The sequence below is a fragment of the Meleagris gallopavo genome, chromosome 1, assembly GCF_905368555.1.
Source record: "Meleagris gallopavo chromosome 1, MGAL_WU_HG_1.1, whole genome shotgun sequence".
NCBI lineage: Eukaryota > Metazoa > Chordata > Aves > Galliformes > Phasianidae > Meleagris > Meleagris gallopavo.
The window spans coordinates 33,450,316-33,477,334 of NC_139404.1; the positions used below are offsets into that span (position 1 = coordinate 33,450,316).

Genomic DNA, 27,019 nt, shown 5'->3' on the forward strand with positions numbered 1-27,019 from the left:
AGATCCTAAATTTCTGTGATTCTGGGATCTGAGCACCATAAGTGTTGCTTGTGCATCCCAAGATTTGAACTGAGCTGTTGTGTACTTTCAAAAATCAAAACAAGTCTGAGGGAATCACTCCAGTTGGACATGTCTGACGTGGGTAGTGCTTTATGTTGCCTCAAACCCACCTGCACACACTGAGCAGAACTAGAGCACTGACAATAGCTACTGTTCATGCCTGCCTGTGCTTTATTACAGGTCAACCTGTCTGTGTCCTGTCATTATGGGCCATTGCAGCAGCTCATGTGTGGAGGCATCTCTGGAGAACACCAGGTCCAAACCCAGCCTAGAGCAGGGCCTCCTGGAGCTGCACAGGGCCATGTCTGGGTGAAAGTGGGCACCCCAGGGATGGAGAATCCCTGAAATCTTACTGTTCTTGCAGCAGACCAGTGTGAGAGATGGCAGAGATGTTTGATTCAACCAGATGTCACTGTGATCAGGCAGACAGAGGGAAGGAGAAGTTGCACAGGTTTCATGAAGAGTAGTTTTTAAAATGGATTTGTTTAGTTAGTGCAAATGTTCTTGTGGATTGGGATTTTGCTCTCCCCTGATTGTGGCGGACATAACATAAAGATGGAACTATGTGGGGCTGATGTTCTTCCCTGACATGCAAAAAAAAAAAAAAAAAGACCTAAGAAAAGTGACTGTTAGGTTCTCCAAGCAAAAAAAAAAGTTACAATTTATTACTTCTGTACATAGATGAATTACTACAAAAGTGGGAATCTAATTAGTTTAATTACAATAACATTTTAATGTAATTATTGTTTTGGAATTTGAATTGACAATTGTAATCTTTCAATTCAAAAGTCCAACACTTGGCTTTTTTAATGCACTGCATGACACAATTGTCATTCTGTAAAGTTTACTATCAATTATAGATGTTTTCCTTTAGCAAAGACTCAGTGGTGGTGGAGGCACTTATGTAACCCAGGCAATTTGGAACTTATTCGGAGTCTGCAGTAAAATGCTCAGCCAAATGGTTTTGATAGTAAAAGGAACCTCTTTTATTTTATTTCTTTTTTCTTTTTTTTTTAATGAGAGATCACAATGGTGGCTGAGAAATCTTTGTTGCTCCCTTTTCTCTCATCAGCAACACTCATATCCAGGCTGAATAAATCCTTCAACGGCATTCTTTGCTTGTGGCCGTTTGATGTGGTTCCAGCAGCTTCAAACACGGGAGACATCTAAACTGCTTAGTGCCAAAAAGGCTGAAGCTGCACTGCCATGGGAGCCTGAATGGAAGAGGGGCCACCTGGCAGAGCCCAAGATGCTCACCCACCCACTAGGCAAGAAGCTCCCTGTGTCCCTCTGCTCTGTGCTGGGCAGCATCAGGACTGCCTTTCCTAGATCAGATTCTATTCTTCTGCTCCAAAGCAACAAGCCAAGCTCCCCACCAGCATTCAACTTCTGTGCCAAAAAGAAAATAACGAGAATTAAAGCACTGCACAACAGAAACACATGAGACAGTGAAGAGGCTGCGATTGCTGGGGAGTCCAGCATAGTCATGTCAGGGTGCTCAGGTTGGTGCTACTGCAGCATTCATCCAAGCCAATGGAGGAGATAGGTGGTTGGTGGCTGTGAGCACCTCTCTTGGATGGAAAGTGATACCTCTGCTCAGCTCTGGACATTTCTTGTGAATGCCACACGAGGTTGGAGAGCCCAGCTCAGCGGCAAGAGGGTAGACATGCTCCAGCGTCAATGCCATCACCTCTGACAACGTCCTGGCTGGCTGTAGCACGCTGATGTCCTCATAAACCAAGGCTTTCTCTCTGATGGCTGTGCAAATGAGAACCTGGGCTTAACTGGAGCTCAGAGCTGTTGCTGGCTATAACAAAAGATGAACTCTCCAATTCCCGTTTTCCCAGGGCAGTTCAGTGCCAGGGTAAATCAGTGCATGTGTGCTGCCTCTGCTGCCAGCTGGCTGCTCCTGCCTGCAGCAGTGCCTGGTCACAGCTCTGGGGATGTGCCCTGCAAGTCTCCCTGTGGCAGCATCTCCTGCCTGCCATGCTCACTTCCTTCTGCCTTTGCCTTTTTCCCTGCTCTGGTCCTCTGACTTCAGAACATGGCTTTCTGTTTTAGTTCACTGCTGTATTTATACTGGACCAAACTGACTGGATACTTCCTGAACAGAGTGACCTCAGAGTTTTGAACAAAACATCTTGTAAAAAATTCTGATATGTCGAAAATTACTTTTTATTTCCCATGACAATGTGGTTTGATTTGTTTTATTTTCTTTCTTCTTAGTAAAACTGTCAATAGAAACCACTTATTGAAAGTCAGAAGATGCAAAGCAGACCTTCTCCAAGGAGCAGAGAATTTGAGGATCAATTCGAAGGGTGTCATTGTTCCTTGCTGTTCATCCCAAGCTGTCTTCATCCTCTCATCCTCTATTCCTGCACAGTGGGACTGAGGGAAATACATGAGATCTATTGCTGAACTGTGGTGTGGATAGACTTTGTCTTCCTCAGCTAGCATTCTGTCACCTTTCAAGAGAGAAAAATTCATTTTAAAAACAAAAATCCCAAGTAAGAAACCTCAAATAGTTGCAGGAAACCACCACAGAGGTATACAATATCCAGCGGAAGACCTTGCTGAAAACTGAACAGATTACTCTTGTTATATGTGGTTAAACTGGGCCATTAATGCTAAAACAGTTCAAAGCACAAAATAAATTCTGATTTTCTTCTGTCAAAACTTGTGGTTCGGTGTTCACACATTCTAAGCTCCAGTTGAACGATTTATTGTACATTTTAATGCCTTTCAGCTGTCACTCGCATAAAAGGATCCCTTGAATGATCTGCCAGCAAATGAAGACAGCACTTGTCCAGGGTGGAGTGTGGCCAGGGCTGCAGTACCCAACTTGCCAAAATATGCAGGAACAATCACGTAAGCCACTGTGACCCATGTGTGGTACCCAGCAAAGTGAAGGCCACCTTGCTGTGATCATATCTGCAAAACCACTTCATTTAAAGCACACTGAGACGTTCACTCTGCTATGGAGCTTTTGAAAGCAACTGCCTTTACAACAGCTTGTACCATAGGCATGCTGCTATTCTTCGTCCTTCTTTTGAATATTTCTCTGCTCCTAGTCCTCCAGTGGTGTGATTTTTTTGAAGTTTTCCTTCACAATAGCTTTTCTTAATCCCAGTTCTCACATATCAACATACTGAGGAGAAACAGTTGCCATGGGACAGTGAAAAACATACTCCAGGAGCTCAGGAGCAAGGAAGGAAATAAAAAAGGCACAGCATTTCAGCAATTATGTGTTGTAGTGTTCGGCATAGCTCTGAGTTCTTTGCTTTGTCTCTAGCTGAAGTGGTACTGTGGCTCTCATGCTCACGGTGGGTGCGCTCAGCAGTGTGTGCAGCTCTTAGCACTGACCATGTGGGAACATGGTAGTGCCTACCATTGCAGCTGTGTTCTGGGGAAGAGGAGAATATTGGTGTCACCTAAATCTGTGGGGTACTCAAGCAAATAACAACTGGGTCAGGATTTGGCCTTAGTCCTGGAGTTATTACCCATGTTGTATGTTTACAACCAGAACAAGCAATTAGACAAAAGTTCAGAATGGATGAGCACAGTGTGGAAAGAACCAGAACCTTATCTGGTCTCTGCATCAAGACTCCAACTTCATTGCTAGCCAATCATGTACCTTTAGTCATGGTTTTAATACTCAAGTGATGTAGAGTCTGCCACAGTCCAAGGAAAAACCTAATGGTAATGGTTGCAGAGTTAAAAATCTGAATCCAGTCTAACATTTCCCTAGATTCCATCTTTCAACCCTACTGGGCATTTTTCTAAAAGAGGGTTGATCCTGTGGGTGGCTGAGATGCCTTGTAAAGATCTCCTCCCTTCAGCTGATCTGCTGGAGGGTGGCCTGGGGTAGCTGATCCAGCAGAAAACATGTTTTCCTTGCGAGGAAGGTGTGTGGGTGAGGGAGGGGCCTTTCCTCCAGCAGCAGGAGCTGTTGAATTGTGTTCAAAACCTTTCGTTCCGCCACAGTTTTCGATGATTCTGAATAGTTCTTGCTGTTTTCTTCTCAATTCTCATAAATTTTCCAAGATCTCTTTTGAAATAAGGATACTGGAAGCTTTTTTTTTTTCTTTTTCCTGGAACTGGTGCAACACCTCTTTAATAACAGCATCTGGTTAGGATCTTTAATTCTGTCACAGAAGATTACATTAGTATCACTGCTAGGTCCTCTTGCGTCCTTTCATGTAAGCACCGATACAGTACTGTATGGAAAGGGTGAGAGCCATTGTCAGACCTCCACTGCTGCTGCCCTCTGTGTTGTCTTTCAGGGACCTCACTTGCTGAGCTGAGTGATACGGACAATGCACACCTCCCAATTAGACACTTTTTCCTTGTAATTATTCTCTATTTTCTGAGATTCTGAAGGGACACATACAAAAGAAATGCTTTTTCCTAGGAGGGGAAACAGAGTTCAACATAAACGTGGGGATTTTGCATACCTCTTTCCATCAAGATGTTGCATGCAGCAGACCTTTTTCTTTTATCTTAAACTCTTCCAGAACAACCTCTGCAATGTATATGAGAGCACTGAAGCATAGTCAGAGCTGTTGCATGAAGACATGCCAGATCCACTTAAAAATTGAGCAGGAACCTAAATATTTAACTACCTTTCTGGCTTTTTTCAGATACTTTCTATACTCAGCAGCTCACCCATTTGATTTAGGTGTTTGTGTTACTTATTTGTTTCAGAAAGAATGGTCTCTCCCAAGCAGAACAGATTCATCTGAGTGATCAAAACCTGTTTCAGTCAAAATACAAACCAGCTAACTACTTTCTTATTGTCCTCTAAATCCTCAAGGAAACATGACACAGAAGGCATTCTGCTGGCCACACGGCTGCTGCTCTCTGCTTGTGGGAGGTCCACAAGATGTTGGGAACAGTTGTGGTACTGTGGTACTGCAGGGGGAATTGCAATCACACACAGTGTTATGTGGCACTGGACAGCTTCTGCAAACAGGCCAGGAGTGGGAGCTTCTGGACACAAGAAACTTGTGGATTTTCTGTTAAATGGTGTCTCTGACTTTTGTTCTTGTTGCATATTGTTGATGCATTGTCAAGATGTTCAGACATAGCTGCAGAGGCCCACAGGGCTTATGGTGATCCCAGTCCAGCTCCTTGGTGACAAAGCCACATTAGCTTCCAGAGCACTATCACATCCACCTCCCTGGGGCTGCTGCCCTTACTTAGCACTGTCTGCAGGACTTCATGAGCTTGGGAAGTTCTTGCTCCCACTGATCTCAAAAGAATCCAGAAATGGCAAAAAAACCCAAACACCTCTCCCTAGAAAGCCCTCAACCTCTTTGCCAAATGTATCAGTTTAACTGATGACATCTTAAACACTGGTAATTTTGGTGGGAAGAAAGTGTAAAACTAGGGCAAAATTTCCATGCATTTCCAACACAGTTAATGCCTTGTAGGAATATGCACTGGAGCTGGAATGGTCTTTAGTGAATCACTATCTTACACTTGATAAATAAAATAAAGCAGTACAGAGTCAATAGCAAGTTTCCAGTCCAGAGAATACCCTCTTTACTATGGAGAAGGAAGAAAGCTTTATTCCTTCATGTAATTAAGTGGCTTAAAAAACTGAGTTGAGTTGTGCTAAGCATTAACTGTTTAATGGTGGCACCAGCTGGGAGATGTATAGGTGGGGAACTCATCCTGCAGGTAGGGAAGCTGAAAGGTTGTACTCACAGCAACTCCCCTCTTGCTGAACAGAGGAACTGTGTGCACTGAAAATGGCCAGGGCTTTAACTGAGCTCTGACTTTCAGCTGGACTAGTCAGATTGGATGCAAGCCATGGGCCAGCACACAAGGAGCTCATGTTGTAGCCAGGTTTGTCCAGAAAAGTCAGATAATCAGTCGTATGAGGAGTAGGGAAAATGCCAGGATAGTGTCATGGTCATTCGGGTAAGTTTCCTGGGAGCTGGGTAGCACAGAAATGCTGAAACGTGGTGCAGCAGGTATAAACGATGCAAAATGGCCTTTCCCAATGCTCCCTGCTGTAAATGAGGTACCGCTGGTCCTTGGCTGTGTTGAAGCTTGCTGGGGAAGTGACACAGCTGTGGTGAACGTTCCAGGAGGGCAGGAAGCAGGGAGACTGCACACAGAGGGCTGTGGCAAACCCTGAGGAGCTGCATTGCCACCAGTGCATGGGCAGAGGCCGAAGGCCTCAGGGAGGGTCTCTGCTATGGCCCACGTCCACTGCAGGGAGCTGCCATGGGCTGCAGAGCTGGCTGCGTCCAGATGCTCACACTTACAGTACAAATGCTGTTCTTTCAAGTGCAAGATTTCACATGGAACAAAAAGTAGTAGAAAATTCATCTGTAGGAATTTGACATAGTTTAAGGAAAAGTGAGGAACTTTTTTATTTTTTCCTTTTGTAACCTTTCTGGCTGTATTCTACTCATGATTAATGATTTTTTCCAGAATTAGTGGTGAAACTCAAGAATCAGTGAAGCAACACTTTGTGTCTCTGAACACTCTCAAATGGTTCTACGTGAAAGAATACACTTGTTATTTTTTAAGGAAGCACTTTCTAAGAATTTGACAGAATCAGGAGAAGTTCAGCCAAAATTTCTAAGGAATCTTAATTCAGAAATGTCTCTATTTTTTTCCTGCAGCATATTAACTAGTCCTAGCCTCAGAAAGAGCAAAAAGCAGGCAAATGCATCTGAGTTTAGAAATAGCTCCTCAGGGGAGGCATGGGGGGAGGCATGAGGCCAGAACTGGGATGAAGGTTTGGAGCCTACCAGCTATAGCAGTTACACATCTAGGCTAAGAAGGCTCCTTCTGTCACAAACCTGAGATGTGCTGCTGTCTTGCACCAGAAGGCCACACCACCTTGCTCTTGTTGGTGCCCCAGGTGCAATGAGGCTACTATGGCCATACTCTCCATTCCCCAGATACATTTATCCCTGAACTGGTCCCAGAGGGCAGCAATGTGGTCTTCTGTGGAACCAGGCTTGTGGGATTGCATCTGCAACCACACTGCAGGAAGGGCAATGTAGGAGCGGGCCCTCAAGAGCTTTTGTCCCTCTCTGGCCAAGGCACGTACTTTCGATTGGCCTCTGGATCCCTTGCTCAAATAAGACTCACAAGATCAAGCTAATAAAATATTCTTCACTCATTAAGATATGTTTTGTGCACCAAGTCCAGTGTATTTTATTTATTTATTTAATAATAGAGTTCCCAGAATTGCAGTATAGCAGTCAGTATTTATTTGTTGAAATGATTATTGTTCTCCACCCCAGAAAAGAATAATCTCCATTAAATCTCTGTCCACACCTCATTATAAATGTGACAGTTGCAGGACGGAGTGCCAAGACTTCAAAGAGTCTGAAGACAAGACGAGAGCATCACTCTGGAACAGTATCAGTAGGAATAGGTAATTTCCTCTTCATCTGCCTTTCAAAGGCAGCACCTGAAAGGAAGGCTACAGAGCAAGTGAAAATAGAATCCCCGCATTTGGGACTCTGGTTGAGAGTGGAAGGACCTCAAATGGGGCCAAAAACTGACACTTCTGACTGCACAGTGCCCAGTGTCACTGCCCAGTACTGCTACCTTTGGGACTGGTGCAGCAGCAGGGAAGTGGGGACAAGAAAAGTGATCCAAGCCACCATTAGTTTATGCAGGGAAGCCATTGCCCAACCCAGTGCTGGCGAGAGTGGAGCAGGCCACACAGAGCAGTACTCAAAAAACTAAAGCAGCATCTTTATTTTACACATAACCGTCAGTACAAAAAGTTTATTATATAAGAGCTGTTTTGTCTACAATATATTATATTGCTTCAAGCCAATGCAAAAAAGTTCATACGTTACAGTTCTACTTTGTTTAAAATATATTATATTGCTCAATTGGCACCATTGCAGTGTATTTTTAATACACAGAACTTTGCAACATTTTAAGGTAAAAAATAATGCTGAGTTGAGTACTTCAATTTTTAAATTAGGTAACATTTGTTTATTTTCCTTTGGGAAAGATCTAAATACATAACAAAACTGACATCTTTTTTGTCTTAGGCAAACTAAAATCTGCAATCACTGAAATGTTTCAGGTTAGCATCTAGGAAATTTTCTGCTTGAATATTGTTATTTAATTTTTGGAAAATGTTATATTGCAGATATGTAATAAAAACAAATGAAATTAAAACATAACCAGAGTATAGTACAAAACCATCCAAAGCACTGAAAGAAGAAGCCTATATAATCATGCTACAGAAGTATTTATAAAACTTAAAAGGAATAGTAAATATCAGCTCAGTGGTTTATAATGAAGCTAATAAAATTCCAGCCAGTAATCTAAACTGTAGTGAACAGCGTTTTAACATCCCATCCATGAAAGGTTAATGAAGGCTATGAACTTTGTGTAACACGAACCATTTCAGATGTTGGAGCTCACCAGATATAATTGGATTCGGGTGGAGCGTGCCTCTCCTCCGCCTTCTTGGGCGAAGGCGTGTACTGCCTGTGCTTGGTGCTGGCCGGCCTCGGGGCACTCAGAATGCTGGCTCCATACCCTGGAAAATTACTCAGCTCAAGAGAACAGAAACCACAGTGGCAGCTTCACGATGCGCTGCTAATATTTCAAGTGGAGACAGTCCCCCAGCTTGAACAAAAGCTTCTAATGCACCTCACACGCATGCGGGCTCTTCCCCATCCTCTCCCTGATCTTGAAAGAGCAGATGCTGATGGGCAGGATTAGCCCAAAAAGATCAGGAACATCAGACAAACTTCGCCCCAAAAGGCTTGAACAGTCAGCCCACTTGGGCTGCCACCTGGTGCAGGTTGACATCTGCACAACCCATGCCAGTGTGTACATAAGGTGTGAGCCCACAAAGTGTTAAGAGTCACCTTGAGCAGCCCTTTGGGTGACCCAGCATTAGTGGTGTAAGCTGTGCTCTGCTGTACAGCGGGATACAAAGAGAAAGAGCAGTGACAACAAGTAGTCTGAAAGTACTTTGAAAAAGGCCCAGCAGAGCTGCTTTGTTATTGCAGATAAAAATGGAACACAGATCTCAATGTCTTGTTTTGACAGTACTTATAGTCTCATTTACCCATCTAACTCTGTAAGTCCCATGGAAATAACTTTAAAAAATTAAGCCCAAGGTTTAGCTTTTCAATCACTTATTTAAGAAAATAGCTTCCCCGAGGAGCTGTTCATTTGATACAAACATGAACTTTCTAAGATAGTTCTTCTAAACAGTGACGTTAAAGGCTACCAGCTAGAATTTTGTATGACTGCTGAACTCACAGCTACATGGTGTATGAACTAAGTCTCTCAAATTAAATTCAGATCTTCTATCAAGGCCAAGAGATACTTGGATTTAGCTGAAAAATGAACTGCCATGCAACATAGACTTGAATGTGCAATTTAAGCCCTATACAGGCACTTAAGTGGGAGTGAATTTTACTCCAGTCACCTATATCACTTTCTTTGCTGAATACTAAGACTTTTTCAGTGCTAAATGCAGCAGGCCTTTGCCCAAACTCCACATAATGAAGATAGCAAAACCATAGCTGTCATTAACATATAACAACTAAATTTTCATTATAGGGCAGTGGTACTCTGCTTTTTTTCTTGTTGTTGTAGTACAGACAATTAGTTTTTGTGGGCTGTTCATTCCAAATATATACATTTTCACTTGCTATATAAGAATATTAAAGTATTTTTTAATATTGCTACCGAAAACAGTAAGCATGAATAGTTTGCCAAGTGTTTAAGATAAATGTTAATCCTTCGTGAAAGTACATACAGAATGTCTTACAGAAACATCTTTATCACTGACCTGGATAGTAGGTTTGAGAGCATCCTCAGCATATTTGCAGATGAGACTAAGCTGAGTGGTGTAGCTATTGTATGCCATCCAAAGGGACATAGACAAGCTTGAAAACAGGGACAATCCCAGACATGAGTACAGACTCATGGACAAGAAATCCTTGAGAGCAGCCCTGTGGAGAAGGGCTTGTGGACATGAAAGCTGGACGTGAACAAGTAGTGTGCTTGCAGCCCAGAAGGCCAACTGTGACCTGGGCTGTATCAGAAGAGGGATTGTCTCCCTCTGCTCTGTCCTTCTGAGACATCTTCTGGAGTACTGCATCCAGGTCTGGGGCCCCCAGCACAAGAAAAATATGGAGCTGTTGGAGCAGGACCCAGTGGAAGACCCTGAAGATGATCAGAGGGCTGGAGCAACTTTACTATGAAGGAAGGTTGAGGGAACTGGGCTTGTTCAACTTGGAAAAGACTGCATGGAAACATTGTTGTAGCCTTTCAGTATTTAAAGGGAGCTTATGAATAGGAGAGAGACTGATTTTACATGGTCTGATAGTAACAGGTCAAGAGGCCACTGTTTCAAAGTAAAAGGTGAACTTTGAGGTCCCTTCCAACACAAGCCATTCTATGATTCTATGACTCTTTGACTCTATGACTCTATGATTTACTTACAAAACCTTATCGCACATGGAATGTAAAATTAAGTCTAAATTTGTTACTGTATATATCCAATTGTATTTCAAATAATTTTTTAATGCTTAAGTAGCAAAACAAAAATTTATTTTAAAGACTTCAACTTTGCTTTGAGACAATATAATTTGTATTCTGTGGAACATGGGTGAGGAAGAGTAGAAGAAAACATGGAAGGTGTTAGGCATAGATTCTGTATAAGCTTTCAAATTTTCTCCCAAGTTTCCAAAGAGCAATTTGATTTTTTAATCATCTTTAAAGCCTGACAGAACTTTATGCGTAAAAATGCCAATCTGACATTCGAAGGTCAGCTGACTTTACTGGGGAGTGCTCTGGGACTTACAGTCCACACTGCAGGTGGAAGACACAATGTCACCCCAGAGGCCTGGGTGACCCCAGCTCTAGACCTTATTATACAAAGATAAAGGAAGTAAAAGAATTTTAAACAATTTAGAGAGTTTTAAAAAAGTAGTTAGCATTATGGAGAATGCAAAATCTTTGTTTTATTGTTTAGATTAATGAAGAAAAAGAGGAGCGTGGAATTAGTGATGGTGGTGGAAAGGCTCTTGAAGCTGTCATGTTCATATAGCATCTGTAAGTGGCCCTGACACACACTGGGGGTTGTTTCTCACTTACTTTTATTGCAGTGCCTCCCGTGCCAGCCTTCTTTGCAGTGGCACTTGTTGGGCTCAGCACAGGTCCCATACAATCCACAGCCAGGCTCGCAGACAGCTGTAACAAAGCGGGCACATACATTGGACTTGGTGACATTTCTCTAGGAACATCTGCAATTGCTACACTGACATGCTGACACAGACATAGGGAGCCAGGATGCAGGCCAGACTGGAGGGAGGCATTTGTAAAAAGATGTCTGGTCTTGTAATTCCTTGCAGCCTGGTGTGTGTTGTATGCCCAGGAAGTCAATCGACCTGAAGTACTCTGACAACAGGCAGCTAGTGCTGTTAGAGTGTGAGAGGTCCCCTGTGAGCCCAATGCTCATCTAAGGACTGACTGAGTGCACAGGTACTTACGCTTTGAACAAAGGTCTCCTTGGTAGCCTTTGGAGCACTTGCATTTATTCTTACCCATACATTTTCCTCCATTTCGACAGGGCTGATGGCATTTACCTAGAAATTAAAAGAACAGAAACAAGAGACTAAGGCCTACTCATGACAGCCGTCTGAGAAGCCTGCCCTGTGCCCAAAAACTCATCAAGCTGTGGGCTCAGAGTGTGCTCTGTGGATTGAGGGGAAGGCTCCTCTGCTAGTGCCCAGAGAGCACACAACCTGGTGGCATAAGAGCGAGATTTTAAGTAAAGGGAAGCTCGGGAGCTGACAGGCAAGGCAGCCTCTTGCAGAAAAGAAGTAGATCATCCAGGCCTGGCTGCTTGTGACAAGAGGCTGTGAAGCACTGTGATGCTGTGGGTTGTGCCATGAGGACTGTTTCACGCTTCAGTGCAAAAAGAAAGGCACATTAAAGAAACATGCCCTTCTTTCCCATTTGCGCATCTTTGGTGACAGTAATTAGAACTGGCAGACATTTTTCAAGGCTTTTTGTCCAGAAATTATTTTTCCTCACATTCATGCTTTGCCAAAAGAGGAAGCTGGGTCTGACCACATATGACAGTTTGCTTGGTCCTGACTTGGCAAGAGGCAGGAGATCCACATTGATGGGGTAGAGCCACCTTTGATTCACACCAAGAAGCCTCTGAGGACTTCCTCACAGTTAGCATGAAGCCCCTGAAGACCAGGCTGTCAGCCTCTTGTTAGATTGGTCTGCATTCTTTACCAAACTAAATCTCCACTGTCTGTAGGAGTGCAGCCTCCAAAAGCACAGCCATGCTCAGTGCAGGGGGACGTGCTCAGCAAGGTGGACCTTCTCTCCTGGCCTCTTCAGTGGCCACAGTTACTGCTGCAGCTTTCTCATTGTCCTCCAATGCCTTTCTAATGATATAAACAGAGCTGCACATGATAATATGAGCATCAGCACTCCTCCTTTCCACTGCTGGTGTGTTGTGCTGAAAACCCCTGGGAGTGCACTCGTCTCACAATCACAGAGTGCCCCTTTGGGAACTACACACCCCCAGTACTGCTGTTCCACTTAACCCCACCAGACTTCTGTGATATATGTGTACTTTGTCAGTATAAAAGAAACATTTGTTCCTGATGTGCATAATTATTTTAATAGCCCTGAAGCAAGTTCATAAACAGCCAGACGAACAAGCTGTGCTAAGAAGAATTCCTGCAGAAGCACAATTTCCCCACAGAAGCCTCTGGAGAGGGAATCTGTGGATATTCTAATCTGCAGGCAATTGAATCTGAAGTAATTAATAAGTGAAAGGTGCAATGCTAGGAGAATTCAGGAATTTTACTTGATCTTGAAGTAAATCTGGAGAATGTGGGTCAAAGCACGTGATATGGACTTCCACGGAGCTGTGTTCTGCAAACACTTGGCTCGGCACAGCTCAGTTCAATCAAGACTCAAATGTTTCCACAGGAAACCTTCTGCTATTAATTGACAAATGGAAAAAGCAATGAAACAGTTGGTGACAAATGGAGGAGGAATCCAAAAAGAAATAAAACTGTTATCAAACTGCAACACTAATTAGAGACAATGCATGACTACATGTAGAAAAATATTCTGGATGATTACGAATGCTTGCTAGTAAAGTAGGCTGGGCCCAGCAATTTCTGTGGAGTCTTAGAGAACAATTCAACTATCAGACAAACACTCCAAATCTTTAAATAAGATTAGAAAAAAAACAACCCCACTGCTCATTTTTTGGAAGATGGCCTTCTGCTTGTTGAAAGGTTTTCTCATTTTATTATTCCAAGACCCCCATGACTGAATTTAGCTGGCCCTGGGTCTAAGAAAACAGAAAGAGTTTTGTTCCTCCTCTGGTGTTTCTAAGTCTCGTCCAGCACTTCTTGTAGTCCTTCACTGCTGAGCTGGCAGCAGTGCCCAAGGTGGTAGCAGCCATCCATGCTCTACAAACAACTGCTGTCCAGCTTCAAAAAGAAGAGCATAAGCTTTCCTTGCTCTCATCAATAGATTCCTGGTTTAGCTCTCCATAATATGATCCTAAATATTCTCCCTTCTTTTGTACAGAAATTGGTTCAATATTTGTGTATTAGCTAATTTAATTTGATTTGCACAGGTAAGCCTTTGCAAGAAGCCAAAGTCATTAGCACCTGTTTCAAGCCGCAATAGACATTAATGACCTGTAGAGCCTCTGGGACAAACCAGTTAAATGGAGTACCTTAAATTATACATTCTGCAGTAGAATTTACCCCAAAAACCCAACAACACTGGTATAAAATAATGTAGCCCATGAGTTTGAACTTTATTTATTATCTAAGAAGTATAAAAAAAGTTGACTTTTGGAGGAAGAAAGAAAGAAAGAAAGGGGATCCTGTCAGAAGGTTGAATTTGAAGTTGGTGAAAACAAAGGAAAATCCAATGGGAACCCACTCTATTGCTCTTTGTGACCCCTGATCTGAATTTATATATTTATATATTTATATATTTGACTATCCCAGTCAAATAATTTCATAACAATACACCTTTACTGCTTCCATTTGGCTCAGTTTTAGTTCAGTTGAAAAGGAGATGTAAAATTCCTCATAATGCATAGACATATGATAAAACATTCACCTTTTTCTACATTTAAATACTCGGCAAAATGCAGGGCCTGAGTTATCTGTGTCCTTCCCTTGCATAATAATTCATTTATAATCTGATAATGGCTGAGAGTATGTTAGAGTTTATTTCCATGTGTTTCCAAGGATTTGCTGCTATACATTTCATTGCTGTGAGAGGAACCTGTCCCTAATGATGCATGCAAAGCAATCACATTTTACACATCCAAGGCCAAATGCTGCTGTCTGTGCTCCTGTAACAGCCCCTTGAAATCCAGTGGGAATATTTACAGCAGAAAGGTGGGGAAGCTCCATGTACAGTGGAAGCTTTCATCCCAGAAAGCACGATGTGGATGTATGTTCCCCAAACCAAAAAGCTCATACACCATTCAAGTGTGAGGAACTATAGAATTAACCCAATTTATCAGAGCTGTGAGAAAAGTCTTCTTTCAATGAGATCAAATGCCTGACAGCTGACCTCCCAGGTCTGCTCCAGTTTGGCCGCATCTCCACCCCCAGCTTTACACAGCACAGCACACTTAGATCAACCAGGAGCTAAAATATTTTCAATGGCTTTGATGCTAACCTTCTGAAAACAGCAAGTCTTTTGATGTTTGCGAGGTGGATTTTCAAGTTGCTGCGTGAATGCAACTTAATACATTAAGTGAAAGCTCCCAGCTCTTACAGTTCAGACTTCTCTTCAGCACAAACCCCTCTGTTCCAGCTTAGAGCAGCCCTTGTGGGGGTATGGGCTCAAACCTAACCTGCTGTGCACTAAAGTGTATTGCAGCAACTTCTGTAAGTATCTGTTCCACAAAGGCTGGGCACATAGCAATGTTTGCATACTTTTGACTTAAAAGCTGCTACCAAGCCCGGTTACTAGTGACAACAAAACAAGGTCTGGGATGGTCCAGCAGTGACTCAGACTTATCAGTAAGGGTCTCACTAGAGGCATCTGGCCCTCTAAGCATGCCAACCAGCAGAGCCAGGTCACATTGTATCTCTTAGACACTGACACAGAATAAGTTGATGTAAAGGGAAACCACATGGAGATGCTACTCACTGATTTCACATTGGTCTCCTTCAAATCCCGAAGGACAAATGCATTTTCCCAGATAGACACACGTTCCTCCATTGAAACAGGTTGTTGTACAGTTTGCTGAAACAAGTAAAGCAGAAATGAACTAAATTATTTATATCAATTCACTCTGGCTTGCCCTTAATATTTTCTGCTGCTCAACCTAAATAAACATTTGGGTCGCAGGGACTGCAGGGATCCCCAGAGACAGCTGTGTTATATCTTCATCAGTCCTCACGCATGCAGCTCACTGAAGGACCACATCATTCCTGCTATTGAAGCTGGCAACACTCTCACAGCATCATTTGGTTTGGATGAGACCCTTCAAGGCCATCTAGTCCAACTCCCTACAGTGAACAGGGGCACCTACAGCTACATCAGGCGCTCAAAACCTTCCAACCCTGACCACGAGTACCTTTAGGGATGGGGCACCCACCACCTCTCTGGACACCTTGTTCCAGTGCCTCACCACCCCTATCGCAAAAACTTTTTTCTTATATCCAACTTAAATCTCCCCTCTTCTGATTTGAAACCATTTCCCCTTGTCCTGCCATGTTCTGCAATCTTCTCCTCCATGGGCAGGTCTGTGGTATTTGTGCAGCAAACCCTTTGGCTCTCCCTGCATGATGCTTACACTGTTCCATGTTACTCTTCTGAACAACTGCTTACTTCTTTTTATCCCTAAGCAACATCCCTAAGCCACAGAGCAGCAAACAAACAAACAAACAAACAAACAAAAACGAATGGACTTTGTGTGTGTGTGTGTCCAGATGCAGAAAATTATTGTACTAATTAGTAAAACTAATTCTACTGCAGGAAACCAGAGTTCAAAGAGAGATCACTTATTTACTGAGTAAATCTCTTGGTATGTCACATGGCTTTCAGTGGTCAGCTAAAGACATTTGCCAAATTACTCTTTGCTCAGCTGGTGGCTGTGGCTGCTGCACGTGGAGCTGTGACAGCGCTGTGTGCTCCCTGCAGCTCCCAGCCTGTACCAGAGCCTGGGCAGGAGGAATCACAACACTGTGTCCTGCAGACCTTCCTTCACCACTTGCTTGGCTTTCTTAGAGGGGGATTAACATATGCAAGTACAGGGTGGCCACAAGACTGGGGGTTCCACTGCCATTACCTTTGTCACAGTTGATGCCGTAGAAGCCGGGGGGGCAGATGCAGAGGCCAGGGGTGATGCAGAGCCCTCCATTCATGCAGCGAGGAGCACACAGCGCTGAGCAGCAGGGAGAAAAGGAAAACTGTCACTGGCATGACAGCAGCTGGCTATTAAATGTTCAGCATGCTGGTACCTTAAGCTGCTTTTCCTTCTGTTGAATCAATCAAGTCACCTTTGCAAAGCACTTTTGTTAGTGGTTACATTAAGACAGCTCTGCTATGTATCTTATGTATACGGCATAACTAAAATAGAAGATTGAGTCTGATTCGATATGTAATTGCTTCTTGTACACTACAGTTCCAAGCTGGGGACGAGAAAGTGCCTACCTTTACCCTCTGGATACGTGAGCCCCCACTATACCAGTACTCCCTGTAAGTGCGCTCCGGTGCTGAACTGGTGCCTCAGCCCTGCACATGGGACTGTTTCTCCAGGGGATGTACTCAGAGGTGTTGGTAAATTAGTGGGGCTCTCAGGCAGACTGAGGGTGATGAACCCTCCTTCTGCTACTGCATACCCAGCCATAAGCACAGCTGCCTGATTTAGTAGAAAGGAGTCTCTAACATAACCAAAGTGTCTGAACACTTCCCCTAATCCCTTTCCAGAGCCCTTGTATTCTCCCAAGGCTCCCCTGCAGTTGTAGGAGTTGTGTATCAGGGAGCAATATTTCAGTTGGTGGCTGCTCACTACTGGTAGAAGCAAGGCTGGGTCTGTACTGATGGGTTCAACAGCATTTGGACAGAGCCAGGCAGGGATACAGGGTCACCAGTGCTGTGAAACCATCATTCCTGGTGTGGCTTTGTCCCCAAACTGCCCTAAGACAAGCATCAGCCAGGGCTCCTCCAGATGGGAATTTGGGGGGTTTGGCTTTAGAAGGCAGGTGAATTTATTAACACACAAATACAAACTGCCTGGAATCCAGGGAAGAAAACAGTCCCTGCTTTTCTGTATTTAATATTTTGGATGTAGTCAATGTGTCTGGGAGCTGAGTGAAGGGTCATGTTGAAGTAGGATGCCCACAGAGATGCTTTGCTCCACCTTTGTCCCAAGCAGGACCTCCCACTGAGGAAGGAGGGAGGAAGAGATAGGAAGAAGAAGATCCTCACCCAGCCACACCAATTTCCTGCTCCCTTGCTCCTGGAAATATTATTTGGAGGTATTAGTAATGAAAGGAAAAAGGAAACTCCTTCATCTTCCTATCTTCTTCTTCAGTCTGCCTCCAAATTAAATCTTATCTCCATATAAACCAGTGCAGAACAAAAATCCCCATGCTTGGTTTTCCAGCTAGTCCTCATTAGCAGAGGAGCTTTATTTAATCTTTTTGCCAGATGGATGCTCTGTAGTTAAGGACTCTCTAACTATTGTGTCAGTTTTTGTTAAAAGCAATCCCTTAGAGAGAAAACATCTTTCTTGTAAGCAGTTAAATTGCACTATGTTAATATGCACTATGACAGTAATTCACTTAGATGTGTAGACTCAAAATAAAATACATGTGACTTTAGAATAGGCCATTCATATTTTTAGGAGTGGCTACAGCAGCTACAGTTTTGTTGAGATTATGGTAAAGAGAGTTGAAAGGATTTTTTTAAATTACCTTTCTCACAGTGGGGCCCATAGAATCCATCTGGACATTCACATACATGTCTCTCGTTGCAAAACCCTCCGTTTCTGCATCCTCCTGGACACTCCGCTTCATAAAACACAATGACAATCTTAATTGGCTATTTTGTACTTCAGCTGTCACTTATCTTTCAGTAGGACCAATAGATTCCTTTGATAAAACAATAACAGATAGGCAAACGCTGGTAGCAGTGAAATTCAGCTAAGACTTTCTGAAGAGAAAGTCTTTGTGTTAATCTCCTAATACAGGTCTGAGCTCATGTGCAAGACAGAGTGTGATCTGCTGGATGCTAGATCATGCACATCTTATTGCTCTGCTGTTTTGCTCATGAATGAGTGATGTGGATGCTCTGCACAATCCAATGCTGAGTTCTCCACAAGGAATGAGCAAGAAGGTAGTGCAGGACCTGCATCACTGGTCAGACCTGCCCTTGGTCTGTGGGACCACATTCAAATTTCGCAGCCTTGAATTGACTGTGTTGCAACTTGCATTGCATTAATTATTACATCTGCTGCTACTGAGGTGACAAATCTATCTTCAAATGAAAGAGTCAGCTTTGAGGCTGGATGAAAGGAGGCCAGAAAGGAAGATGAAAGCATTCCTGTGTAGTGATCCTGTATCATCATCCAACTCTTATTCACATCTCAACTATTGATCAAACACTGCTTAAAGTGTTTGGCAACACTGGCTGGATTACTCAAGGATGAGAAATACATCTGTGTATGATCACCATCTTCAAAACACCAGAGCCCATCAAACAAGAGGCAAAACAAATTGAATTCGGTGGAATCCCAAAAAAGCACTACTGCCAGGTAGTGATTCCTTAAAAATGCCTTCCCAGGTCTCTCAAAGGGAAGAAGGGAAGCAGGAGAGACTGAAATGCGACATCACTTATGATCAGTGGTACCAGTGCCACAAGGCAGCTTTATGGAGTAGGTAACCTCCTCATATGGGTTCTATGCTGTGTGATGCTCTGAATGATGAGGTTAAAAATACTCTGCAGTAGACCAACACTCAGACAATCTTACTGCAACCTTCTCAACTCAAACTTGAAGATCATCCATTAGACAGCGGTTGGCTGCAATATTGGCACCATGCTTTTTTTGCCTTAGGTGTAGTAGAGCTGTAAGTATATGCGGCTTATAACACCTGCCAGCATTATCCTTAACTCTTCTCCATTGGCTTTTCACCTGCATCCACCAAGAAGTGTTGGCACCCAACACTCACAAGCCGTGTAGATGTACCGTTGATTCATGCCCTTTCCAAACTGAACAATACCTGAGTTCAAATTCAAGCAGTTACAGCCTTTAAAATGCCCTCAATTAAAGTGACAAGGAGTATCAGAATGTCCATAAATTCAAGTGGTTCGGGTTGCCTAAGACATTTTCACAGCTCACAAAGAATCTTCAAACTAACTCCTATTAATGTAAGGGGAAATATAATCCTGGATTTAAAAAAATTTGAATGGTTTTCCCTCCTTCTTTATTAGATGACATATCCTTTAGATCTATTCACAAACTAACTTCCTTTCTTGAAAATTTATCTAATAGCTGATCAGAGACACAGGAAGCTATGGCAGCTCAGGCTATGTGCAGTATTATTTTCCAGCCGCACTCATGGAATATTTCTCTACCAACTGAAATACAAAGGGTAACTGTGAGACTAAGCAAGAAGTAAGAAAATCTGAGATATCAGGCAGGGGGCTGGATGTTGTGTGCAAACACAGGAAGGACAGAGGATACAACCTGTGCTTTTAAAATGCTCTTCTACCTAAGACCATAGATACACGGGGGAAAAAAAATGCTACTTTAAAGATAAAGCTGTTTGCAGTAGTAGTAATAGCAGGAAAAGCACTTTTGTCTCATTTGTTCTAACAGTATACTCTAGGACTTATTGGAAATGTTTCTCTTCTTGTAGCTGAATGCAGAGCTGCTATTCATTACAGAAAATACATGCTTAAATGCATGCCATTTCGAACAGAAAAATAAGAAAATACAATTTTTTGTGTGGTCACCTCTTGACCACAACAAAGCCTCTTTACTGCCACAAAATTGTTCCCTCATTCTGCTCACTTCCTCTGGTGGGGGCCTCTCTGGCTGCCCACAAGAGACTGGAAACAGTGACCTGGGGCCCAGGCAGGAGGAATCGAGCTGCTCATCACAAGCAGCATCTCTCCAAGGGAGGAAACCCACCCTACACTAATACAAACCAGTGAGGACATCCTCATCCTTCCCAGTGTGTGCACCTCCAAGTGGAGTGCTCCCCAATGGACAGAGGGCAGCAGTGGGAGCCACCCCTATAGGCACCAGCAGAGGTGGATATGAAGGCTCCTCCTCTGCCCACCTCTGGCGTATGGAATGTCATCCTTCTATCTCTCAGCTGTTCGGGACTGGGCAAGTCATTACCCTCAGCATTCCTGAGTTATATGCTGCAATACTCCTAAATTTTTAAGCGTTTTTCACATCAAAATTGTAATAACAATAATAACGAACGACGTAGAATCCAAAGCTTGGACAAATGCAACAAAGAAATTAAGTTTGGAGCCCTTCCAAGACAAGATGCATTTTTCCACAGTACAGATCCATAACTGCTGTCCTGATTAGTTGACTCCAATGTTATTTCCAAAGTTTAAGTTCAGTATCTTTGAACTGAACTGAAAGTGAAAAGGTATGAGACGGTCTGTGTTGTGTTTACATCAGGCACAACTTTGTGCACAAAACCTAATCGATTTTACTTCCATTCAGCCCCCATTTTTCTTCCTTTTCCTTTCCCCCTCCTCCCCTTTTCCCAGGTTAACTGGGAGCAGCAAGGCGTCAAAGCAGGCAGAAACTTGCCATTTATTTAGGCATCGTGCGGGTTCAAAGAACAAACAGCTCCTGCTCCTGCTGCTGCTCTTTGAAGCCACCCTCCATCCAGTGTGGAGAAGAAAGTGTAGGACTCAGAGCTGACATTAAATAGAAGAATAAAAATCTTGCTCTTTGTATATCATGGGTCGATTTGATAGAATCGCACACGGCGTGGAATAGCTGCCTGATCTTAATTCTTTCAGTTTCCACTGCCTGATTTCAAAGTGATAATTACAGCTGTTCTTGGTGTATCAAATTAATCCAGAACCTCTTATTACATAGTATTTATTGTTCATAAATTGGCTGAGTAGACAGGTTCTCTGCTTTCCAAGTAAACATGGCAATAATTTCATAATGCCCTTCCTCTATTAGTGCATCCTGTGTGTGTTTCTTGCCTGGTGATGGCCAGAACCAGCTTCCATCACCTGCCCTGAGTGCTGCTTTACTGTGCAAACAATTCTACCAAACTCAAACCAACAACGTGCACGCTGAAGTGTTAATAAGAGAAGAAGGAATGCTCTCATTGGCTGTTATGTCTCATAAACTTTGTGAATGTCAAAGCGGGCAACATGTGCTGGTGAGACAGCTGAACAGTGCTGCATCCAAACCCAAACGGTTGTCATCCTGAGCTCCAGAGGAGGGAAGCTAACTATTGCAAAATGTTCTGATTTACACTTTTTGGATTAAGTTGGGATGTGCAAGTTCAGATGTAAAGAACTGTTGAACTATGACGCCAAAAGGTGTTAAGTGAAGACAGTGTCTGTGCTACAGACCACAGAACTCAGTTCTCTCAAATATGGGTCATTTCTGAAAACATGAGCCTTGGCATGCTAGACACTGAACTGACTTTCCTCCAAACGCTTCAAATCATATACTCACACTTGCTTCTCATATTATATATTTTTATCAACATCCCTGAAATGATGAGCTGTGAACAGGAGGAGGAATACCTCCAACTCAGTCTGCTAAGGGAGATATAGTTTACAGCAAGAAAAAGCTTAGTAAACACATTGAAAACGAGCAGAAAATCTACAAAGAGAGACCGAACATCCTGGAGTTCAAAGCTTTTGCTGTGCATTGCATGACCACAATATTCTGTAGCCATTATCCCTAAGGAAACAGAAGAAAGTTAGGTGACCCAGTCTGGCAGTCTTGTCATGTCCTCATTAGCATTACCTTGCTGACAGGTTTTAAAGAAGATGGCGTTCTGAGGGGTCTGTAGGATGATATTGCCTTCTGCGTTCATTATGATCACGTTCACTTCGAATGCAGCCACTCCATCTTGTTTTCCAAGGCAAGGAAACCCAACCTGAACCACTTAAAGGGGAACAATAACAATAATATTTTGTGTTTACTTGCATATAGATAAAGGTACACATAGGAATACTAAAAATAAAGATAATAAGTATTTACGTTTAAGCCTTAGAGTACCACCACTGATGAAGAGGTTCATCACAGAGGTATGCAGGTCGCCGTATTCATAGACAACAGCAACAGCGCAGGAGGTGAGCCTGGGCTCCCTGACTGACACAGCCCCAGAGTTGGCGGCACAGATAGGGATCTTAATAAACACACTTCTGCCCTCAGACTGCAATTAACCACATGAAGGTATCTAAGGATACGTTTTTCAAAACCTCCAAAGGGAGCTGGAAGCCTACATTTAATTTTCTAGGCTGCCTCGATCCTGCTGAATCTCACTTTCATGGGTTCTTAGGTGACTTTGGCAAAAAGATCACACGCATTTTGGAGAAATAGTTGCTTCAGGTATGTTTTGCTGCTTGGGATCTTGCAGTTAATGCTTGGGATCTTCCAGTTAACACTTAAATAAAACACTGATTTAATCAAAACTTCCCCCATAAAGTGCCAGCGAGAGTACAGTCAAATAAGACAATGGGCTCAAATATTTACGAAAATTATAGAGTCCTATTGCTGTGAGAGAACTTGTTATGTGTGGTGATATTTGGAGATTTCCTTTCCAGGAAAAGTATTCAAACACTTTTGAACTACAAAGAGTCCAAGTAAATAATTAAGGCCAGTAAATCTGGAGTATTTTAATGAGGAAGTGGGCTGAGAGCTCAGAGCTCTGGAATGCTCCTTTGTGATGGTCTCATGTGATCTCATGTAATCTTCAGATGAAATGATTGTCTCTTTTCTTCAAAACTGGCTCTTCCTAGCTCCTCCATAAATTAGATCCAGCTAATAGTAATTGTTTATTCATCTCTTCTGACACTGGCTTGTGATTTTGGAATAAAATATTGACCTATCAGCCTTACATTTGGTTTGTTTTAAATTGCTTGTTATAAAAAGTGTTGCAAGTCATAATTGGGCAATTTTCATTATTTTCTGCTTTGGTATAATAGAGAACAATTTATTGCTGAAACACATTCTGCTCCAGGTAAGTTCTGTTGCAGTTTTCATCATAAAACAATTTAATTGTTGAGGCACTTTTACATCATTTTTTTAAGAGACATTTACAAAAAAGCATGTAACCATGTGGTAGGAAGAAAACTCTTACAACAAATAAAAAGCAGTTTAAATGGTTCTTAAACTGTAGTAACCTTCTTACAACTCAAATGCAGGAATTAATTTAGTGCATATATGAGGCTGTGTGTGACTTAGCTGAACAAATTGCTGTGGGGAGGAAGATGTGGCAGAAATTTAATGATGGTGCTATAGCAATTCCTAGACTTCACTGCATCATTAGCAAGCTCCATCACTGTTGAGTGAGCAGAGACGCTGCTGCACCTGAAGAATGCATCAGATGTGCCAGCTCACGTGGAGCCACCTAGGCACCAGCACGCACTGGGGTGGTGTTCAAAGCTCACCACTGCCACCATCCACAACATCGGACTTGGATCTGAACTTAGAATCATAGAATCCTTAGAGTTGGAAGGGACCTTTAAAAATCACCTACTCCAGCTCCCCTGCAACGGACAGGGACATGCACAGCTAGATCAGGTTGCCCAAGGCCTGATCCAACCTCACCCTGAAAGTTACCAGGGACGGGGCATCCACCACATCTCTGGGCAATCTGCTCCGGTGCCTCACCACTCTCACTGTAAAAGACCTTTTTCTTATATCCAATCTAAATCTAAGATTGAAACCATTTCCCCTTGTTCTGTCACCACAGACTCTGCTGAAGAATCTTTCCCCTTCTTTCCTGTAGCTCCCCTTAGATACTGAAAAGATGCTACCACAGAGACTTCTCTTCTCCAGGCTGAACAGCCCCAGCTCTCTCAGCCTGTCCTCATAGGAGAGGCGCTCCATCCCTTGGATCATTTTTGTGGTCCTCCTCTGGATGCATTCTAACAGGTCTACATCCCTCCTGCACTGAGGACTCCATACCTGTAGTACTCCAGACACGCTCCAGAGGGGCAGGATCATCTCCCTTGACCTGCTGGCCACGCTTCTTTTGATGCAGCCTAGGATACAGTTGGCTTTCTGGGCTGTGAGGGCACATTGCTATCTCCTGTCCAGCTTGCCATCCACCAGTACCCCCAGGTCTCTTTTGGCAGGGCTGCACTCAATCCTTTCATCCCCCAGTTTGTATTGCTAGTGGGGCTTATCTTGACCCAGGTGCAAGACCTTGCATTTGGATTTGTTGAACCTTATGAGGCTCACCTGGGCCCATTGCTCAAGCCTGTCTAGGTCCCTCAGGATGGCATCTCATTCCTCAGGTGTGCCAACTGCACCACACATCTTCCTTAAAGATCTGCCAGCTCTGCTCTGCACCCTTACTCATGAGGACAGCTTTCCAGGATGCTCTGCTTACAAACTCCCTGAAGAGCTGAAAGTCAGCTTTCCTAAAATTTAGCATCCTAATTTTACTCTTTGCCTGTCTCATATCTTCCAGAGCATGAACTCAACCATAGCATGGTCACCACAGCCCAGGTAGCTTCCCATCCCAATGTCACCAATTAGTTCATTTGGTGAGCAACAGTATTGCATCCTCCTCAGTGGGGGTGATCTATTGCTTGACTCAAGAAATCAGAGAATCACAGAATCATAGAATTATATAGAAATTATAAATTATAGAAATTATCCCCAGTGCATTCCAGGAGCCTCTTGGATTGCCTACAGTTTGCCATGCTACTTTTCCAGCAGATGTCTGGGTGACTGAAGTCCCCCCAGCAGGATGAGCATTTGCAATCGCAATGCCTCCTGTAGCTGGAGGTAGGCCATTAAATGAAGCTGTCACAGCCAAACTCAAAACAAGAAGGGGATCTTCACACAGTGGGAGGCAATGAACTTCTTGCCAAAGGGACTGGAGTTGTGAGAGGTCTGTAGGGACTCAAATAAGAGCCTATACAAGTACCGCTAAGAGAGATCTGTAACCCATGTGTGAGTTTCAAAAAGACATCAGGAAGCCTCCGAGCAGAAGCTAGTCAGGGATGAGGGTAAACAGAACTATCACATACACTTGCTTTCTTTTTGATCTTCAAAAAATCTGCTTATAGCTCTATTAGACATATAACAAAACACAGACTAGATAGTGCCTAAAGCACTAAAGCCATCTTCACTGATGGTAGGAAAATATCCAAAAGAAACTTTGAGAGCCCACTGATATTGACAGGAACACTTGGTTCAACTACCTCTCAGTAAAATATCTATCTATTTTAACCCCTCATCTTGCTTCCCAACCCCAAGTCTAATGCAGTGCTCTTCCCTCTGTTATATTTCTTCAGTTGTCTTTACTGTATTCTCTTGGGCTGAGGCAGGTTTGCAATAAATGCCTTGCTACTGTTGATTTGTTATTAAATACAAGAGGGAAAAAGAGGGGAGAGGAGAGGAGAGGAGAGGAGAGGAGAGGAGAGGAGAGGAGAGGAGAGGAGAGGAGAGGAGAGGAGACGGAGAGGAGAGGAGAGGAGAGGAGAGGAGAGGAGAGGAGAGGAGAGGAGAGGAGAGGAGAGGAGAGGAGAGGAGAGGAGAGGAGAGGAGAGGAGAGGGAGATGAGAGGAGAGGAGAGGAGAGGAGAGGAGAGGAGAGGAGAGGAGAGGAGAGGAGAGGAGAGGAGAGGAGAGGAGAGGAGAGGAGAGGAGAGGAGAGGAGAGGAGAGGAGAGGAGAGGAGAGGAGAGGAGAGGAGAGGAAAGAAGGGTTGATCAGCCTCTGCTGTAGAGCTGTAAGCTGCAGTGGATAGCTGAGAGTGCACAGCCAGGGGAAAAAAGTAAATGATAAAATCCTAAACCAGAGCTTGTGTTTTTGAGCCTGAATGCCTGAGAACAGCAGCTGATGCCAACTTAAAGTAAAATTCCTGCAAACTGAATTCTCTGAGAAACAGAATAATTGGATAACTATTCCTTACGGCAGTCAAAGATTTTGTTCTCCAATAGTTGCACAACTTAACCAATAATACAATTTTATGTACATGAATGTTATGCAACAATTCTGCACAATTTTCTGCTGATTTCTCTACAGATAAAAGCTTCATGTGACTTGGCTCAGACAAAACACACTGCTCTTGTCAGGCAAGGCACTCACAAACCATTCACTGTTAAGTGCCATGCAAGCATTTCTTTAGTGATAAGGTTCAAAACTGCAGTTCAAGACATATAGACTTTGCTGGATGTGGGATGTTTTGTAAAGAAACTCAATTTAACATTAACAGCACAAACCTGATGGTTTATGAGGAACCATTCCAAGCAGAGGTATATTTACAGTTGGATCAGCCATGATGCCTTTATCCAAAGAGCGCAAGGACAGGAATTCGTAGAAGTACTCAGCCTATGACAAAATACATCAGAAATTGCTATGTATTTTAACTGCATTCATGTAAGCAATTGCAATGTAAGCAAACTATTCAGTATCAGCTACAGCAAAAAATTACTGCTTTTTATTATGCCGTTCACTGGATTTATTTCCATTACTTCCCTGATCACTTACTTACCTAAACATAATTTAGGGATAATTTCTTCTTATTTCAGGAATTGCAGGTGACCATACAGTAAACATCATACTTGTATAATTGGAAGAAAAAAAACCATGCATACAGTGAACTGAGGTTATATAGAGAATATGTTTTTTACAGCCTGCACTTTTTATCTGACCATGAAAAAAAATTATGAACAGTGGACTAATTATTATAGTTGCTTTTCTGGGCAGAACTGACTGGTGAGCCTGGAAAATTTGCCTGCACC

General features: G+C 43.1%; 1 protein-coding gene across 2 annotated transcripts in view; it reads right to left on the minus strand.

Moving 5' to 3' along the window:
• Positions 1-7,764: 7,764 nt before the first annotated feature.
• Positions 7,765-27,019, minus strand: part of WIF1 (Wnt inhibitory factor 1) — a 41,694-nt gene continuing 22,439 nt past the window's right edge. The window contains exons 3-10 of one of the 2 annotated variants that reach the window (XM_085220575.1): positions 26,498-26,606; positions 22,061-22,201; positions 18,012-18,107; positions 16,382-16,477; positions 15,238-15,333; positions 11,568-11,663; positions 11,173-11,268; positions 7,765-8,593 (exon numbers count right to left, since the gene is read on the minus strand). In XM_085220575.1, coding sequence (XP_085076701.1) covers positions 8,472-8,593; positions 11,173-11,268; positions 11,568-11,663; positions 15,238-15,333; positions 16,382-16,477; positions 18,012-18,107; positions 22,061-22,201; positions 26,498-26,606 — 852 coding nt within the window. In that variant the 3' untranslated portion in view covers positions 7,765-8,471. The remainder of the gene's footprint in view (positions 8,594-11,172; positions 11,269-11,567; positions 11,664-15,237; positions 15,334-16,381; positions 16,478-18,011; positions 18,108-22,060; positions 22,202-26,497; positions 26,607-27,019) is intronic. The other variant, XM_085220583.1, reaches the window with a different exon arrangement.